Source organism: Danio aesculapii, chromosome 13 (genome assembly GCF_903798145.1).
Source record: "Danio aesculapii chromosome 13, fDanAes4.1, whole genome shotgun sequence".
In the NCBI taxonomy this organism is placed as follows: domain Eukaryota; kingdom Metazoa; phylum Chordata; class Actinopteri; order Cypriniformes; family Danionidae; genus Danio; species Danio aesculapii.
The window spans coordinates 52188603-52207794 of NC_079447.1; the positions used below are offsets into that span (position 1 = coordinate 52188603).

At 39.2% G+C, this 19192-nt stretch overlaps 1 protein-coding gene across 1 annotated transcript in view; it reads right to left on the reverse strand.

Annotated features, from left to right (window-relative positions):
* dst (dystonin) overlaps positions 1–19192 on the reverse strand; it is a 360347-nt gene that overhangs the window by 160781 nt on the left and 180374 nt on the right. The window contains exons 38-44 of the mRNA XM_056470777.1: positions 14307–14453; positions 10106–10194; positions 9855–9963; positions 2293–9252; positions 838–984; positions 432–647; positions 204–353 (exon numbers count right to left, since the gene is read on the reverse strand). Of these exons, the coding sequence (XP_056326752.1) occupies positions 204–353; positions 432–647; positions 838–984; positions 2293–9252; positions 9855–9963; positions 10106–10194; positions 14307–14453 (7818 nt within the window). The remainder of the gene's footprint in view (positions 1–203; positions 354–431; positions 648–837; positions 985–2292; positions 9253–9854; positions 9964–10105; positions 10195–14306; positions 14454–19192) is intronic.

Consider the following 19192-nt stretch of genomic DNA (forward strand, 5'->3'; position numbering starts at 1 on the left):
GATGTCATCTTGTGGTCAGACACAGAAATTCATTCGGCGTACAAACTCTGAAACTCTCCCATTGGGTATGCATGGCTTGTGCATTTGTTATTGAAGTACATTGTGGAATTGATTAAGAGCACATCAGAATGTCCACCATGACTTCAAACAACTCTTCAAATGACTGCTACCTCAATATATTCCAGTGATGTAACACAACTTACCTTATTTTGCTGAATCTTGTTGTTTATATTTTCTGTGTCATCAGCATCCATGAAATCAAGCTCAGACATCATCTCAGAATTTTCTCGAATACAAGCTGAGACCTTCTCAAGAGAGCTTAGCAAATCCTGATATGAAGTTTCCAGTTGGATCTGAAACCCATAAATGAACAAGTGTGAGGTACAATAATTTGCAATATTCTCTGCTTGCATTAGTAAGTCTTCACTGACCTTCACTTTGTCAATGGCTAGTAGAATAGCGTTACTTCGCTCAGCTGATAAGTGGCAAACATCTGTGAAAGTATTCTGTAAATCTACAAAGACTGCAGCCAAATCTTGGTGGATTTGTGTGGGAGTAAGATCATCGGCAGAATTCAGAAGCTGCTCTGCTATGATCAAATCTGCAGTTAGCATGGCAGGGAGAGCAGCAATCTGTGCTTCCAGAGACTAGAAACACAGTGCGTGGAAGTGGTTGGGGAATAAAAGAGAGAAATTGTATAGAAGACTGACAGGAATAAGAAATAGATAACCATGCAGACAGAAAGCACTTGTCAAACTTGCACAAAAAGCATGGGTGTCTGGAATCTAAGTGGGTGGGAGGGATTTAGTAAATGAAGATAGGTTTTTTGTGACAAACCTGAATTTCCTCTAACTGACAATGCAATTCTTCAATGTTTTCTGCTATTGGACCCTTGGTCAGCAAGTCACTTCTTACGTCTTCTAGAGTATCGAAATGGTCCTGAAGTTTTCCAACACATTCCAAGTAATTCTGGGTGGAATATCTCTGCAGACAGTGCACATTATACTTTACACCTTCATCCAGATCCACAACATGCAACTGGAGGTAGCAGAGTTGATAATGGTTTGCAAATCAGCATCTAACTAAAAACTATAGAATACAAAAGACATGTCTCTCGTGTAGATTTTAATGGGGAAAAATATAGCGATTAATATGGCCACCCTTGCAGAGAAAGCACAGTTTCCAAGTAAAGGAGCCAATCAGTGATTGCTAGAGACTGACAATTCTCTGGAGGAGGGGCTCAGTTCAGACACATGTTTTTAAGACAGTTTATGCAGCTTCCTTGTTATGAACCCTTTGAGGATGGCAAACAGCAGGTATCTCTACATAAAGCTTGAAATCTCAAATTTTAAATGAACTTATTACACTTGAAAACAAATGTTCTCTGGTTTTGTAATCCGTTTAAAACGAACGTGAGGTACAGTCCTTCCAACCCAGGCTCATTCTGAAAACGTAGTCCCGTGGATGTTTCTGGAGACAGCGAAATACATCCGGTACGTATTTTTGCAGTTTTTGTTTTCGCGAATCCACGAGATGCCGCTGTGCGTGCTTTTTCGCATCTCAAATGTCTCTCACGAGTGCCGTTCGCACCCGCTTTGTTCTCGCGTGAACACACCAGAGGCAGCTGTCGACTGACTGAATGACTGAATGATTGACTGGGCGATCGGCCAATCGACCGACCCACCCTCCTCCTTCCCTAAACCCAACCAATTTTATCGATTGACCCGCCCACCCACTTACTTCCCTAAACCCAATCGACGGTTTACAAAGGCCATCCAGTAAAGAAAAGCCCTTGTCTGATTTTTACCACGTTTTCGGATTTTACCACATTCTCACTCTGTTGTTCATTTGTTCGTTTTTATTTTTTGGATTCTGTTTTTGACTTATCTGATTTCTCGAACTCGGTCGTCATCGTGGTTAACGCCTCTCTTTGTCTCAAGTCCGCCGACGTACACGACGAGCTAACTGGACAAACTGTTTGTGGCTGGAAAGCCTTCCACACGGAGGTAAGCGGTCAGCCGGTAAGTGCCAAAAGGAACGGCGTCATACTGCCTGCTTAAAAAAATATAATCTAGCCATACGTACCACCGTAGGACTACGTTTTCAGAATGAGCCTGTGTAGAGTCTTTCCTATCTGACTATGAAATTTAACCATATGCTTTGAAAACAGTTTTGAAGAATTTGATGTTTCCCCTTTCAAAGATTTAGGAACTGCAGTAGAGGGGTGTTTCAAGGGTGGTCGGCAAAATAACTTGCGTTAAATTTGTTATTTTGAGCAGTAGTAATACTCACTCTCATTTTGACTCCATCTGCCTGCTTTATGTGTGGATCTTCTCCTACAGAGATGACCTGGTAGATAGAGTCAGTTGGCTGGAAGACATCATCTGAAGCAATATCAGCAAAAACTTTAGCTTCCAAGCTTTCATCTTTCAGGATAGCGCCTCCCAAAAGACTTTTGAGCTCTCCATCTCCTTTCTCAGGCATTTCTGAATGTCGGCTTGAAATCTTCTGAATCATGTCCTGTATATCAGCCTGTTGCTTTGGTTCATCTTTACTTTCATCAGATGGACAAGTTTGAACTTCTGTTGTTCCTTCATGCTTTTCCAAATCCAGGAGGATATCTGGATCCCTGCTTCTCTCATTTGAATCAGCACAACTGGCTGAAAAGGATCTAGAGTGGTGCTGAAGGATTTCAATGATGTTATCGATGGCTTGGCTTTTTTGCATTTGAGTCTCGTCTAAACTAGCTCCATCCATCTTCATTTGGATTAGCTCATTTAAGTAGGACCTTAAATCATTGCTTTCTTTTGATTTTGGAGAACATTCATCTTTAGCATTTGTCATTTGAGGTAATTGAAGGCCATCCTGGAGAGCGCCTTCATCAATAATTGTATCTCCACCTTGAGACTGTTTAAAGATGTCTGCAGTTTGAGTTTCACATTTCTGGTCAAGCACAACACCCACAGAAGGACTTGGAATTTGAGGAACTGATTGCAATTGATTGGATTCTACGAACTTATCCACTGAACAATGACCTGAGGTTGACTTCAGAGTTTCTGCCATGGTTTCTACTTTTGAATATCTGCCACTGTCACTTGTAAGGTCTGATTCGACTGATCTTGTCAACTCATCTGATGTAGTATTCAAATCAGGTTGAAGCATGTCCATGGATATTTTACAATCAGTAGAGTTTTCAGTCCCACTATTCTTTTCCAGATTACAGTCAACAGTACTTTCAGTACAGACAGCTCTGGGCTCAGGTTTAGTCATTGGTGAAGTTCTGAACATGTTCTCACACTTAGCCAACTCTTTAACTGTAGCCTCAGTACATTGATCATCCACACTTGGATCTTCGTTATGATGGTTAACATCTGGGTTCTCACTTACATGATAAAGGTATTTAGCTCTATGCAATGCATTGGTCTGAGATGGCATATACTCTTTCAGACTTTCATTCAGCAAACCTTGAGCTAATGTGGGATGACCATCAGAATTTAAACTGATCTTTGTTATCATCTCGATTGGTGACTGGGCATTTGCACCACATAAGCTTGCTGACTGTGGTCCTGTGAGTGTATTAACTTGTAAAACATCTTCTACTATTGGTAGTGAAGTACTTGAGCTCTCAGAGGATCCTTTGTTGAAATATACATTTGTTATACCGGACTCTACTTTTTGTTTTTGAGTATCATCCACACTTGCTCCATCCATCTTCATTTGGATTAACTCACTTAAGTTAGATTTTAAATCACTTCCTCCCATTGATTTTGGAGAACATTCATCTGTGGCATTTGCCATATGAGGTACATTAAGGTCGTCCTGGTGAGCAACTTCATTAACAACTGTATCTCCACCTTGAGACTGTGTGAACATGCCTGCAGTTTGTTCTCTATTCTGGTCAAGCATTACATTCACAGAAGGACTTGGAATTTGGTGGCCTGATTGCAATTCATAGGAATTTCTGAACATTCCTTGTATGTCCTCACACGCTTCACACGGATTATCCACACTTCGATCTTCATTACAGTGCTTGAGATCTGGGTTCTCATTAATATTATTAGGGTACTTAACTGTATGCGATGCATTGGTCTGAGATGACATATACTCTTTCAGATTTTCATTCAGCCAACCTTGACCTAATGTGGGATGACCTTCAGTACTTAAACTTCCCTCTGTTGCCATCTCAATTGGGGACCGGGCATTTGCACCACATAAGGAGGCTGTCTGTGATTCTGACTCCACTTTTTGTTTTTGAGTATCATCAACACTTGCTCCATCCATATTCACTTGGATTAACTCATTTAAGATAGATCTTGAATCCCTTTTTCCCATTGATTTTGAAGAAAATTCATCTTTGACATTTGGCATTTGATTTCTGAACATCCCTTGTATGTCATCATACTTAGCCAAATCTTTATCTGTATTTTCTATACTTGGATCATCTATGTTTGGATCTTCATTACAATGCTTGAGATCTGGGTTCCCAGTTATATGGCTAGGGCATTTAGCTGTATGCAAAGCATTTGTTTGAGATGCCATATACTCTTTATCATTTAGCAAATTTTGAGCTGATGTGGGATGACCATTCGTCCTTAAGCTGACCTCTGTTACCATCCCGATTGGTGACTGGGCATTTGCACCACATGAGGTTGACTGTGGTTCTGCAAGTGAACTAACTTGTGCAACATCTACAATTGGTAGTGAAGTACTTGAGCTCTCAGATGTCCCTTTGTTGAAATATACATTTGTTATTCCGGATGCTACTTTTTGTTTTTGAGTATCATCAACACTTGCTCGATCTATCTTCACTTGGATTAACTCATTTAGGTTAGATCTTGAATCACTTCTTCCCATTGATTTTGGAGACCATTCATCTGTGGCATTTGAGACATAAGGTAAATGAAGGTTGCCCTGGTGAGCAACTTCATTAACAACTGTATCTCCACCTTGAGACTGTGTGAATATGCCTGCATGTTCACTATACTGGTCAAGCATTACACTCACAGAAGGACTTGGACTTTGGTGGCCTGATTGCAATTCATAGAAATTTCTGAACATTCCTTGTATGTCCTCACACTTAGCCAAATCTTTAACTGTATTCTCTGTACTTGGATCATCCACACTTGGATCTTCATTACAATGCTTGAGATTTGGGTTCTCATTAATATGATTAGGGTTTTTAGCTGTATACAATGCATTGGTCTGAGATGATCTATACTTCTTATCATTCAGCAAATTTTGAACAAATGTGGGATGACCATCAGAACTTAAACTGACCTCTGTTGTTATCTCAATTGGTGACTGGGCATTTGCACCACATAAGGACAAGGCTGACTGGGGTTCTGTGATTGAACAAACTTTTGCAACATCTTCTACCATTGGTAGCGAAGTACTTGAGCTCTCAGAGGATCCTTTGTTGAAATGTACACGTGTTATTTCAGACTCTTTGAATTCCTGGTCAGGATTAAGTACACTCTCTGATCTCCTTTCATCTAAACAGATGTCACTTTGGGGGGAACAGGATATCCCAGAATCACTCTGTACAGGGCTAACAACCTGACTCACTGAGGTCCTGAGATATGTCACCTGCCTAACACAAGATGAAGAACTACCAGCTTCAGAAGACACATCAACATCATACGTGTCAAAATTGTTATTTGGTCCTTTTTCCTCATTTGCTTCGGAACTGAAACTGAAATTTTTGGTATCCACAATATTGAAATGATCACATTGTACATCACAGTCATTGTACCCCAATCCATTAGTCTCAGAATGATTATTCATCACACTGTTTGTTGAAATAACTTTAGGTTGAATGTCACAAATGGTGGGTAAAGATGGTTCCTGACTACTGCTCAAACTTGCTATGCTAGAAGATATCTGCATGGCCTCATCTGATACCAGGCTTATCTCAGAAACTTTATCAAACACATTGCCTTTTGTGGAAGAAGGTTTAGAGTGAATGTCAGAAACAGACACTAAATGAAGTTCTGGACTACTGCTCACACTTGCTATGTCAGAAGATACATGCATGGCTTTATCTGATCCCTGACTTGCCTTGGAAACTATATGTAACATATTGTCTTTTGTAGAAACAGCTTCAGGTTGAATGTCAGAAATGATAGGTAAAGGAGGCTCCTGATTACTGTTCCCACTTGCTATTCCAGTAGAAATCTGCATATGTTCATCTGATTCCTGGCTTGTCTCAGAAACATCATGTAGCATTTTATCTTTTGTAAAAATAGCTTTAGGCAGAACGTCACAAATGGAGGGTAAATAAAGATCCTGACTACCTCTTACAGCTTCTGTGTCTGTAGATACCTGCATGGCTTCATCTGATCCCTGCCTTGTCTTAGAAAACTTATCAAACACATTGGCTTTTGTGGAAATAGCTTTAGGTTGAATGTCAGAAATTATAGGTAATGGAAGTTCCGGACTAGAGCTCACACTTCCTACGTCACTAGATACCTGCATGGTTTCATCTGATTCTTGGCTTGTCTTGGAATCTTTACCAAACACATTGTCTTTTGTGGAAATATCTTGAGGTTGAACGTCAGAAATTAAGGTTAAAGAGAGTTCCTGAGGACAGCTCACACCTTCTGGGTTGGTAGATACTTTTGTGGCTTCATCTGATTCTTTGACTATTTTGGAAATTTTAGCAAATGCATAGTCTTTAGTAGAAATAGCTTTAGAGGGAATGCCACAAATGGATGGTAAAGGAAGATCCTGACTACTGCTTACAGATTCAGTGTCAGTAGACACCTGGATGGCTTCATCTGATCTTGTGCTTATTTGACCTTTTTCTGATAGGTCAAGCACCACAATGTCTACAATTTCATCCTGCTGTGAATGCAGCAATCGTTCAGCTCCTTCATCGTCCAACATTCCCATCCGGTGGGCATCATTTACACTGATTACACACTTTCCCTTTGGATCAGTGATGGCATTCCTGATTGGCTCTGAACAAAGAACACTTCTGCTAATCTCATCAGTAATCAGACCTGTCTCTAAAGCATCGCAAACACTAACGGTTTTTCCAACTGCTGCATCATAGAAACCGCCCAGAAAGTTCTGCTTTTCCATGATCTGTAGTGCTACCGTATTTGAGATCCATCCTTTATTAGCAGAAATGTTTAGAACTGACAATGTAGCTCTTTCTTTATCCTTAAAATCGTCCTCATTGAGCTGTAATGCAAGTACTTCTAAGACAGTCTCTTCATCAATAAGTCCCTTATCGAGAGCAGACTCAAGGTCATACCGTTTTCCTGAGGTCACATCTAAAATCCCACCTTCCTCTACTTGTGCCTTTAAAAGATGAATGGCATAATCTCTCTCAAGTCTGTCATCCCACGTAATCTCCGTAAAATCTCCAGAGGGCATTTCTGTATAACTAATTGCTTCAGAAGGAAATACTGATGAGGATTCTTGGTCTTGGTCTTGAATGACATCTTTACATTCAGAATTCACTGTGTGCATTGCTTTTGACAGCCGTTTATTTGTGTTTTTTCCTCGGTATTCATCTATTATTGAACATGCAGAATCCTTTTGCAGTTTATCAGTTTCACTTACAGTCACATGATCATTACTGCCAGGGGAAATACCACATTTTTGATCCGCTGGTAAGGTGTTTAAATCAACGTAATGTTTTGGTATGTTGGCATCCATTGCTCCATACTCTTCTTCTGTTCTGCTTTCCAATGGTTCGCATATTTGCAACTCTCCCAAAGTGCAATACTTGGCTTCCAGACAGTCATTGTCAGTGTCCACAATGCTAAGTGGAGACTCATGCAAATCTTCAGAAATATCATTCCTACTAATCTCATCTGACCTTTCTGATTGTAAATGTTCAAAGAGTATTTTAGCCATTTTGTTTAGCTGCAAATCAAAGATAAGCAGCCTTTGACCTGACTCTGGATCCATATAACTGTTCATCATGAGGTAGGAAGCAAATAATTGTTTTGCCTCAGAAAGAGACGGTGCATTTGTGCCATATTCCTCACTTATTTTTTCACCAGCTGTACAAGATCCTTTGATCTGTAGCTCCTGCATTACTAGCCATGATGAAAACCTGTTACTCAGTTCATCTATATCAGGGATCACATCTGGGATCTCTATTGTCTTCAATAGCTCTTTTGTAAATGTCTCAATCAAGTTTTTCTCCAATGCAAAGTCTATGTCAACAACCTCAGAGGTTTCAGGTATGTACAATCCCATTATCTTCTGACGGTTGAGGAAAAGTTCAGACGCCAGTGTGTCTGTGATTATATTTTGCTGAAGAGAGGTGGAAACAGAGAGGATTTCACCAGCGTTAGGCCAAAGAAGACCCATGAAGGCTTTCTGTCTTTCCAGAACTAACAATGCACTACTGGAGCTTATTAAGTCACACTGGACAGCCTCATCAACTGTAAGTCTCGCCTTATTGTGAGGATTAACAATGCCACCATTTTGGGCTTGGTGGCTTAGTATTTCGCTCGCAGCGTCCTGATCAATGAGACCCTCAGATAAAGCCTCCTCAACAGTGAGTTTATGGCCATTTTTAGGATCAACAATGCCTCCAGCAAACAACTGAGCACTCAGCAACCGAGACATGGTGTCTCGATCAATAACACCTTCGTCCATGGCTTTTATAACATTAATCTCCTTCCCAGATGTGAGGGATATGGTTTCGACTTTTCCACGTTTCACTGGAAGCAGGCAAAGGCTTGTCGGCTCATGCATCTCACTTCTCTGCACAAGCTGACTAAGTGTGACTTTTTCTCCAGTATTAGGGTCAATCAAGTTCTTCCAAGCGTCCTTCATCTCCAATATCTGGATAAAGAGCGAGTGAGGTATCAGGCCGAGCTGAAAAGCTCTGTCCAGATGTAGGATATCACCAGCCAATCTCAACCCTCCAGTCGCTACCAAGATTTCAATGATCTTTATAGCTGACTGCTCAGATATAGATCCACTTTCCAGGGCTGCTATGAAAGGTAAAGGTTCTAAAGCAAAGCGAGGGTCCTGAACACATTTTTTTGCATCATTCAAATCCTGAAGTTGCCTGAACATCGCATCATCCACAAGTTGGCTCTTGAATGCGTCCTCTAAATCCATACACAACCGCTGTTCAGGCCAGATGAGTCCAGTGGTTATAAGCTGAGCCTCTAAAAGATGAAGTCCTGTGATCTGGTCAATAATCCCATGATTAACAGAGCAACAAACTGACATGACAGCTCCACTTTCAACATCCAGAATCCCTTGGATGACTTTCTGAGCCTGAAAAGAGATGGAAGAAATCCAGATGTTACTAAAAGTGCATTCAAGCGCAATCGCTAGATATTTAGATTACAGTATTGGTTATAAATGCAATCAAACATACTCACCCGTCAGTCAAGTCTATGGATTGTACTAACTCATGTGCAACAGTCAGCAAGAGAAATGGGACGCATTAAAGCTTACATGCATCTGTGAATAGAACTCTCAGTATTTTGCAGAACATCACGGTTAGAGAAAACACACACACAAAGACAGAATAATGTTGTTACTGTGTGTGCAGTGTTGTAAACCCCATGTAGACGAGGAAAAGAAAAGTCCATTGGGATTGCTGTGAATAAAGAGTGAGACTGGCTGACATGCAAGGTATGTTTACAGCATACTCAGTTTATCGTGACTTTTTTACACACACAAACAAACAAAGTGTCTTTCTTCACCTTCACAGTGGTGGCATTAAAGAGTTAGAGTCGCTTACCATGCTACTTTTTTTCAAGCTGTCAAAACAAAGGTTAGTCATGCAGTTGAAGAGAGAGTTTACTCTTTGCTAAAATGGACCACCATACTATATACAACCACCGTTTGGCTGGAATTTGGTAATATCTCACCTGATCTGCTGAGGACGTCGCATCCACACACTGTTGAGAAATCTCACTGTAGGCCTGATGAAGAGATTTGAGCTGTTCCTTTGCCTCTTGCTTTTCTTTTTCCATCATTCTGGTGAAAGAAAATAAACAATTGGTACATAAAGCTCCTTAAAATGAGAAATTAAGTAAAACAACACAATGTATTAGATATCAATCAGAAATTGAAATTCATTCTCAATGAAATATCCTGCTTCATTGACATTATAACATACTTATCACTGTGTTTGGTTAGCATCAGCTGTGTAGTTCGCAAAGCTTCTCCAATTTGCTCCTTCTTTGTCACCATCTCTTCCATCGACATCTAAGATGAAATATAAGGTCACACTTTACTTTAAGGTACAATTATTGCTGTTAATAAGCAATTAACTATGACTTTAAGCTCAATAAACTCCTAATTTGCTGCTTATTAATTGTGATTAAGGTTGACAGGGACAGTAATATTTGACCGGGAAAGATATTAAACATCTAAGTTGTGGCGCTTGGTAAGTTAACAATTCGAGAGGGATTCTACGTTAATGTCCTTAAAACAAGAGCAGCTAGGGGCTGAAATCAGTTCACTTTCGCAGTGCATCCAGGGATTCTCTGTTCATGTCCGTGCATCAGTCTCTTTTTAGATGAATGCGTTTAGGGTTTCGCTTATTCATTTAAGGTCTCCGACTTTGCTAAGGGCCACACGTATTTTTAATTATTGTTTCGTAGTGTTCTTGCATTGAACCTTTCATTGTGCTATAGGTAAATAATTTCCTTGTTTTCACCTTCTGAATTCTGTTGCGTTGGAAGGAATATAATAAGCTCTAAAGCAGGTCGCACACTGGAAGCGGCGCTCGGCGGCGCGACACGGCGCGCACATGACAGTTAAAAGTATCACACACCAGACGCGCACATTCGCCTGATATTTAACATGAAACTAATCAGATGCCGCTCTGTGGCGTGGCAGAGAAATGAACAGTGTCCTGAGTCGTGGCTGAGCGCCGCCGACAGCCGCCGACTTGCGGCGCCGGTGTGTGTACCCTGATAGAAACCTACGTTTAGAATTCTGAAATGAATGGCGCTGCGTAGCACTACGCAGCATGCTGCCGAGTGGCGCTTCTGGTGTGCGACCTGCCTTAGACTGTATGTGTAGGGTGGTTGGGGGCTTTTGGTGGATGTTAGGGGCAAAGCAGCATCGATCACTCAGTGAATGGGAGGAGGGGGTGGGGGTACGATAGGTAAGTGATGTGGGAAGAGGTGGGGGAGGTTAAATGTCACTGCTAGTAGTTGGGTTTGGGTATTAATAGAATAAGATCATGCAGATTATGTGCTTAATAAATGCTAATAAGCCAATATTCTCATAATAGGCAGGTAATAAGCCAAGTAATTTAGTGTTTAAAAGTCATCTAATAGACATCCAAACATGCCTTTGACTAAACAAACTAAATTTAGCCTTTCAGTGAAAATCTAATAGATGTCTAACAATAATTTAATAATAGAGTAGTCATCAGATTAGACAGACTTCACATGTGTTGTCATTCACTCCTGTCTATTTGATGACTAGTCTATTTTTGGACTATTGTTAGATGTCTAATATATTTTTTAACTGAAAGACCAAATTTAGCCTTGTTTTAGCCAATATGTCTATGATTTGTTAAAAACAATGCATGCTGAGATGTCAAATTAATTGAATTTAATATGTATGTTTGATTGTATATACATTAGGCGCCATAAGTCTGAGACCACAGTAAAAAACTAGGATTCAATTCTAAATGAAAACAGGACAAGGACAATTTTGGGGGAATTTTGAACAAGAGGATACTAGAACTCTGTTCCATCCATTTCTCTGAACTGTTGTAGGGTTGCAGTGATGCTGGAGCCTTTCTAACACTGTAAATAAGATTGGCGCTTTAAATGTTTTAGTTACATCAATCCTATGGACTAAAAATCTAAAATTAAACTTTGTTTAACTAAAAACAATAGTTGAAAGCTGATTAGCTTATTAAAATAAGTAACATAAAAACATTTGTTGTCATGATTTTCTGTCATATAATATTTCACACCATTTCAAAAACACACAATCCATCACAGAGTCCAAAAATGACACAAACAGACATATTTGGCACTGTGTATACCTGGTGATTAGATGCCTTTTTGTATGCCTGATCACTTATTGCATTATATATTCTGAGGTATTTTAAGCTTGACTATTTCCTTACGTGGGTAATAAAATGCATTAGTTCTGTATTGTTTGTTTTGCAGATGCTCATGTGGCAAACTGCATTTAAACAGCCACAAAATAACACATACTCTCTCCTACTGATCTCTTTCTTAAACATTAAATGTGCTTATGGGATTTACACCCTCAATTTTGAAGCTGTTCTCTTACCAGTGCTCAATCACAGTGTTTTGGACAGTTTTGCAGCTATCAGATCAGACGATTATTACTATTTTATGATCACCTTCTTTCACATTCATATTTAAATTGTGCAGTATTTCATCAAATTAATCTGGATTATCAAAACCAGCTTATACATACTCCAGTCCATACACTCTCTATAATTGCTTGTTACTAGAGTTCCACTGTCCAGCACTTATTAAGTAAAGTTATCTTAACTAATTAATTAACTCTAATTAAAAACTCCTTAACTAGATAATCAGACTTGCTAGGAGTGTGAATTAATGACTCAAAAGAAGCAGGATTGAATTGCCCTACTTTAAAAAAAATGGATAAAAGCAGCAGGAGTAAATGTAAATGTGTCTAACTTTTCTACATGTGATCTGATCAATCAAAATGTATCTTGATACCAACAGACTAAAGACTGACTAAAGAAACGGCAAGTACATGTCAACTTACACTAACCCTAACCCCAACCCCAACCCAATAGTCTACTTGAGAATGAGAATTAGTTGGCATGTAGATGCAATTTAACTTAAATTCAACAAACCGACCATCAAAATAAAGTGTGACCTAATAATGTGATTTATTTAATGTGATTTATATTGAGAAAAAGTACACTTTCCATGAATGATCTCAAGATTTTTTGGATTCTGCTGTATTTTTGAAGATATTGTGCCATCTTTCAGTCTGTAAGTATAATAATAATGTGATTTATTTAATGAGAATGAGCAAAATATAAGAATTTCAATAAATAGTCTCAGATTTTTGGATTCTACTGTGTTTTTGAAGATATTGTGCCATCTTTCAGTCTGTAAGTATAATAATAATGTGATTTATTTAATGAGAATGAGTAAAATATAAGAACTTCAATAAATAGTCTCAGATTTTTGGATTCTGCTGTATTTTTGAAGATATTTGCCACATATCCCTCATATTATTATAATAATAATGTGATTTATTTCATGAGAATGAGTAAAATATAAGAATTTTAATAAATAGTTTTAGATTTTTGTATTCTACTGTATTTTTGAGGATATTTTGACACATTTCACTCATATTATTATAATAATAATGTGATTTATATAATGAAAATGAGCAAAATATAAGCATTTTCATAAACAATCTCAGATTTTTGGATTCTGCTGTATTATTTTGTCATGTTTGTAATATTGCAATTGTTTGCTGAAAATAAATAAACATAATTATCAATCTGACAACATTTTAATTTGGGGGGTTATTTGTAATATAAACCGTTCTCTGCTTTGGGACAGTCAACTGTACACTGACCACCCAAATTACTTGGCAAGTGATGTGTAAGACTGTGTTTGATGAAGTGTAGAGATGACATATGAGATATATCACCAATCTATAACCACCAATGCATGTAAATCCCTCAGTAATTTGTACAGTTTATCACACTGTACATTCAGTGCATGTTGTGAATGTGTCCGATGGAGCAACTTCTGTGCTTGTGGATACACTTTCATTTCATTGCTGTCCTTTGTGTAACAGTGAAAATAGGAAATTACCAGAGGCTGGTCCACATGACAAAATAGTTGATGACTTAGATGAAGGCACAGACATTTTGAGGGATGTATGTGAACAATAAAACAAATGTGTGAACAACACAAACATATGAAGAAGAGATATGCATGAGATAATCTTTATTCCACTTTTTATTTAAAAAAATAATGACAAAAGAAAATGTGTGTGTTTCATTGTCTTTGACGTTTTCTTGTCAAAAAAGTTGCCTCCCTAAAAAGATCACCCTGTTGGAAGGATGATGACGTTAAAAAAAGCTATGCTTCTCTACACATGCAAAGTGCAGTAACTACACAAACACCAAAACTGAACTCTTTCTCTAAAACTGGATTGTATGTTCACCTCACACAGAACCATGTTAGGCGAAATTTCACCAAATCTGTAACCGAATATAACCTTTATAACAATATTTTGACCACATGTGTAGTTACTGCACTTTGCCTTTGGATGGCTGTACAAAAAGACATTCAAATAACCATCAAATAGTTTGACTTGTTTACCTGCGGTTTACTAGTGCTCTCAGTGCTGGATTTTCCATCACTTTGAGCCTTTCCATCATTGCTCAGATTTGTTTTCATACTGGACATCCAATTCAATAACTTGTTAACCTTATCGCCATGCTCTTTCTTCTCATCCTCAACAGACCTCTAAAATAATTTGGGGAAGAAAATGTAGTGTGGATTAGAAAAAAAAATACTGTAAAACATCCATTATTAAAGCAACCTTTGCATTCGAATACAATTTACATTTGGAAATAAGCAAGTCTGGAAAGCTGTACCATTTTTGGGGACGTATGCTTGGCAATGAATTAAAAATACCATCAAAATGGGTGAAATTGATCGCAGATATATGAGACACTTAAACAATATGTTACAGTAGGAAAAAATCCCGTATTTTAAAGACTCCCATTTTGACCATTAGGTCTTTAGCATATATATATATATATATATATATATTCTTCTACTAATCTTCTGGAAGCAAACATTCAGAAAAATGGTCTGATTTTAGATCTGATCAGAAGTGTCTATAGGTATAGAAATATTGGAAAGATGAAGTGTTGCCAGTACTATGAGGCTTTGTTACTTCAAGAAGGACAAACCCTGTGTGGCTGTCAAAGACGCTCTTTTCTAGAGCATTCTTGAAAGAGATTTTCCGCTTGGTTTTGGGGCAGGTGATGCATTTTGAATGGGAATTGTCATGTTGAAGATGTGCAGTGGTGGTTTTGTCAATTAAATAGTTCTGCATGGCATCCTCTAGTGAGACTCTCTCTTTAGTTTCTGGGTTTATGATCCCACCAGTTGCCAATTGAAACTCAAGACACCTTAGCCCAACATCTTTCGGGAAGAGGTTCTCCTGCATGGCTTGAGCCACAGTCAAAGTCTTTCCATTCTGAGGGTGAATAATACCATCGTAGGCTTGCTCACATTGTTGGATCTGTCTGGCAAAACTCTCATCCAAAAGTCCTCGATGCTGTGCCTGTGAAATCTTAACTCTTTCTCCAGATGCTGGATCACAGATGCCTCCAGTGCACGCCTGAGCTTCTAGCATCCTCATTGCTGAGAGTCGGTCCACAAGGTTCAGCTGGTGTCCTTTGAAAACTGAGAGTCGCTTCTTTAAAGAAACATCCCAAAGTCCTGCAATGGGACTATTGGGAAGCTTATAGACAACTCTTCTGGAAATCAAAAGATCAGCAAGTTCGGATGCACTGAGTTGACCACTGTGGTAGCTATCCAGCTCCTCCATTTGGAGAGTTTTCAGACTGAGAGCATTTTCGATGCAAAGCTGCCGTCCGGTCTTAGGGTCGGTTAGGATGTGTAGAAGATTCCTACTCGAGTCCATAATTGTAATCTCCTGCCATTCGCTCTCTTGTTGTGAAAGAAACAGGTAGGTTCTCTTGTCAATGAAACCAGCCTTGTAGGCTTCATAGGCTGACATTTTATCACCATTAGAAGTGTTGATGACTGATATTCTGTGCTTGCTAGATGGCGAGAGGGTGTAGAGACTCTGGTCACCAAATGGTAGAAGATACACTCCACCATTGACATCATAAACACAGATTCGCAGTAATTCACTGTAATATGCCTTCTGTCCTGTTTCTGGGTGGTGGAAATCCTTTGGGTTGCTGACCGGATCATAGAGAGTTTGAAGGGTGGCTTGATTTATGAGCCCCTGTTCAAGTGCACTTTCCATAGGTACCCTACTTCCAATCAATGGGTGAATCAAGCCTCCTGTTGCAATCTGTGTTTCCATTATTGCTTTTCCTCGATGTCTGTCTAGAATTCTCTGCTCCATAGCCTGAAACACTGAAAGAATCTTCCCGGCATGAGTATAGCCACTTACTGCTTTGTATGCATCACTGATTTTGTCCTTGAGATCTTCAGTAATGATTCCTTTCTCAAAAGCATCTGAAGGAGAGTAACCTTCACCTGTTATAGGATCAATAATGCATCCCGTGGCAGCTTGTGCTTCCAAAAACTCAACGGCATAAGTTTTAGGCAGAAATCCTCCAGCAACAGCGTCTAGGAAAGACAGCTTTTTCTTGCTAGACTCCATGTAAACTCCTGCAATTGAGGACGGTTTGCCTAGAAATTTAGCAAGCGATGCTTCTATCTCATCAATAGTGATGAGGCCTGTTTGCAACTTGAGTGCAATCTCCTGAGTGATTATTCTCAATTTTAGCAGCTTCTTTATACTTATCCGACCTCTGAGACCTTGAATTTTATTGGAAGATGAATCTATGGTTAGCCCTTTCGAATGGCTTGATATAGGTGATTCAGAAGCAAGATTGATGGAGGACTCAGAGTCGTTGATACTGAAAGAAACAGTCTGGCTTTTACCAGACCGGCCTTTATCAGAAATGGAGCTTTTCTTGAGTATGGATTCAGTAACGCTGCTCTGACTGTTACCAACCATCTCCTGGTTTGTGTGCATTTCAAATGCATTTGAGTTTTGAAGGGGAACCGAATTTTCCATTTTCTTGGTAGAATATTCCACAGTTTTCTCATTGATTATGTGCATATTACTTTGTGTGACTTTTCTTAGTTCCTCCAGAACTTTTTCCTTTTCAAGTGTGGCAATCTGCAAAAATGAAATGATTTATAATGTTAATGATTTGAAATATGAAACAATATGTGCACATATCTTTATTCTTAGATCTGATCAAATCTAAAGAGAATACGGGGGAGCAAATAAACTCTTATAATGGAACTGAGAGTGAAATCTCCCTTAACTAGGGTGGAAATTTAACACTTTACTTTAACTTTACCAATAAAAGTTCAACAAAACTAAATACGCATGAAGTCTTACCTCAGAGCTCCTTTTCATCTTCTTTAGTTCTTCTTCCAGGTTTAGTTTTGCTTCCTCATATGAAGCCACAATTTTCTGAGTGAGCTGAAGTTCAGTCCTCAGCTTTGACAGTTCTTCATCTTTTGCACACTGATGATTGACCTGCAGATCTTTCAGATGTTTCTGCTCAGAGCTCATCGCCACCTCAAGCTTTAGATTCTTCTCCTGTAGAGACTTCATTTCCTTGATGTATGAAACGATTTGTTCCTTTAGAGATCTTGCTTCCCTTTCTGAGATGTCCAGTTTCTGCTCTGTCTCAGTCAGTGTTTCCTTTAACCTCGATATCTCATGTGAGCTGTCCTTATGAATACTGTCAAGTTGGAAAATACTGGATTTGACCCTGATCTTTTCAGTTTCCATCTCAGAAATCTTTGATTTTGCTTTGAGAAGTTCAAGGTCAAGGATTCCTCTCTGTCGATCAGATTCGTCCAACTGTGTGCGTACATTACAGAGGTTTTGTTCAGCCTCCTGCTTGGCTTTAGTTGCATTAGCAATTATTGCTTTCAGCTTCTCCACTTCTTGAGACAGGAGCCTTTTGCCTCTCTCCACAGTTTCCACACTGTGCGACTGCTCCTTCGATCTCCTCTCATGCTCCAACTTTAAGCGTGACTCCTGCAACGAAAGCTTTTGCTCCATTTCAGCTTGCACTAACTGTAGCTGAGTCTCGTAGCCTTTCTTCTGCAAGTCGAGTTTACCTTTAAGATCGTCAAGCATCTTTTTACAGTTGTCCAATTGTTCGCCAAGCTTTTGGGACCTCAACTCTGCAGCTGACACTTGATTTTGCTTCTGTTTAAGCTCTTCTTGGGTTTGCCTCAACTTCTGCTTCAACTCAGATGTTTGGAGAGTTAAACTTGTGATTTTGTCCTCCGCAACATTCCTGCCCTTTTGAGAAGTGACCAGCTCTTGTTTTAAATTCAGCACAGATTTATCTGCACTCGAGCTCATTTCTCGCATAACAGAACTCTTTCTTTGGATCTCCATCTCAAACTCTTTAACTTTGGACTGATTTACCCTGTTTTCTTCAGTCACTCGCTGGAGTTCCTCTTTTGTTCTTTTTAGAGTAACACTAAGCTCATCAAATTCACTTTTTAGGACATGTAACTTTTGGTCAGCTGTTTGTTTATAACTCTGAAGGGAGGAGATGTCTTGTTTCAGGCTTACTGTGGTTTTCTCTGAGCTTCCGCTAATCCTGCTAATCGTCTGCTTACATTTCATGAGCTCATTTTCAAGTTCTCGTACCTTAGACAAGTTCTTCTTACCTTCAGATGACTCCCTTTGAGATTCTCCGATGGCTTTTTTTAAAGATAAATTGAGGTTATTTATCTCGACTTTGTGTTCCTGAACCTTCTGATTGGCAAGATTCCTCTCGGTGCTTATGGAGCTCAGCTCTGCTTTGAGATTTGAGATATCTTTTTCGTAGTTGGTGATGGTCAATGCAAGAGACTTGATCTTCTGCTGCAGCTCAGTTGTCTTTTTACCTTCATCGTTGCAATCTTTAAGTTTGATTTGAAGCTCATGAGATACCTGGGTCTGACTCAGGAGTTCCTCTTCAATGATTTTTACCTGAGATTTAGCACTTTCTGCTTGAGATCGGAGTATGTTAATTTGCTGTTCCTTACTTCCAATCTCAATGCACGCTCTGTCAAGCTCTGCTTTCACATTTTTAATGGAGCGTTCAGTGTCCATGTTTATCTTCTTAAGATCTTCTACCTTCTTAGTGAGCTGTGTCACTTGCAAAGAGCTTTTCTGAAGCTCCAAATCAAGGTTTTTAATTTTGATTTGAGATTCCTTCTCGGTTCTTGTCTTCAGATTGATTTCTTCTTTCGCTCTCTGGAGTTGCTCCTTCAAAACATCTGCCTCACCTTTCAGGGTTTTGATCTTTTGCTCAACATGCGATTTGTCTTGCTGGACTGACTCAATACTTACCTTCAGATGTCGGCTATCACTTTCCAGCAGCTGATTTTTTCTATTAAGTTCATTGACTTTGAATGCCATCTGCTCTACTTCAGTCTGTTTGCTAGACAACTCATCTTCCATGCAT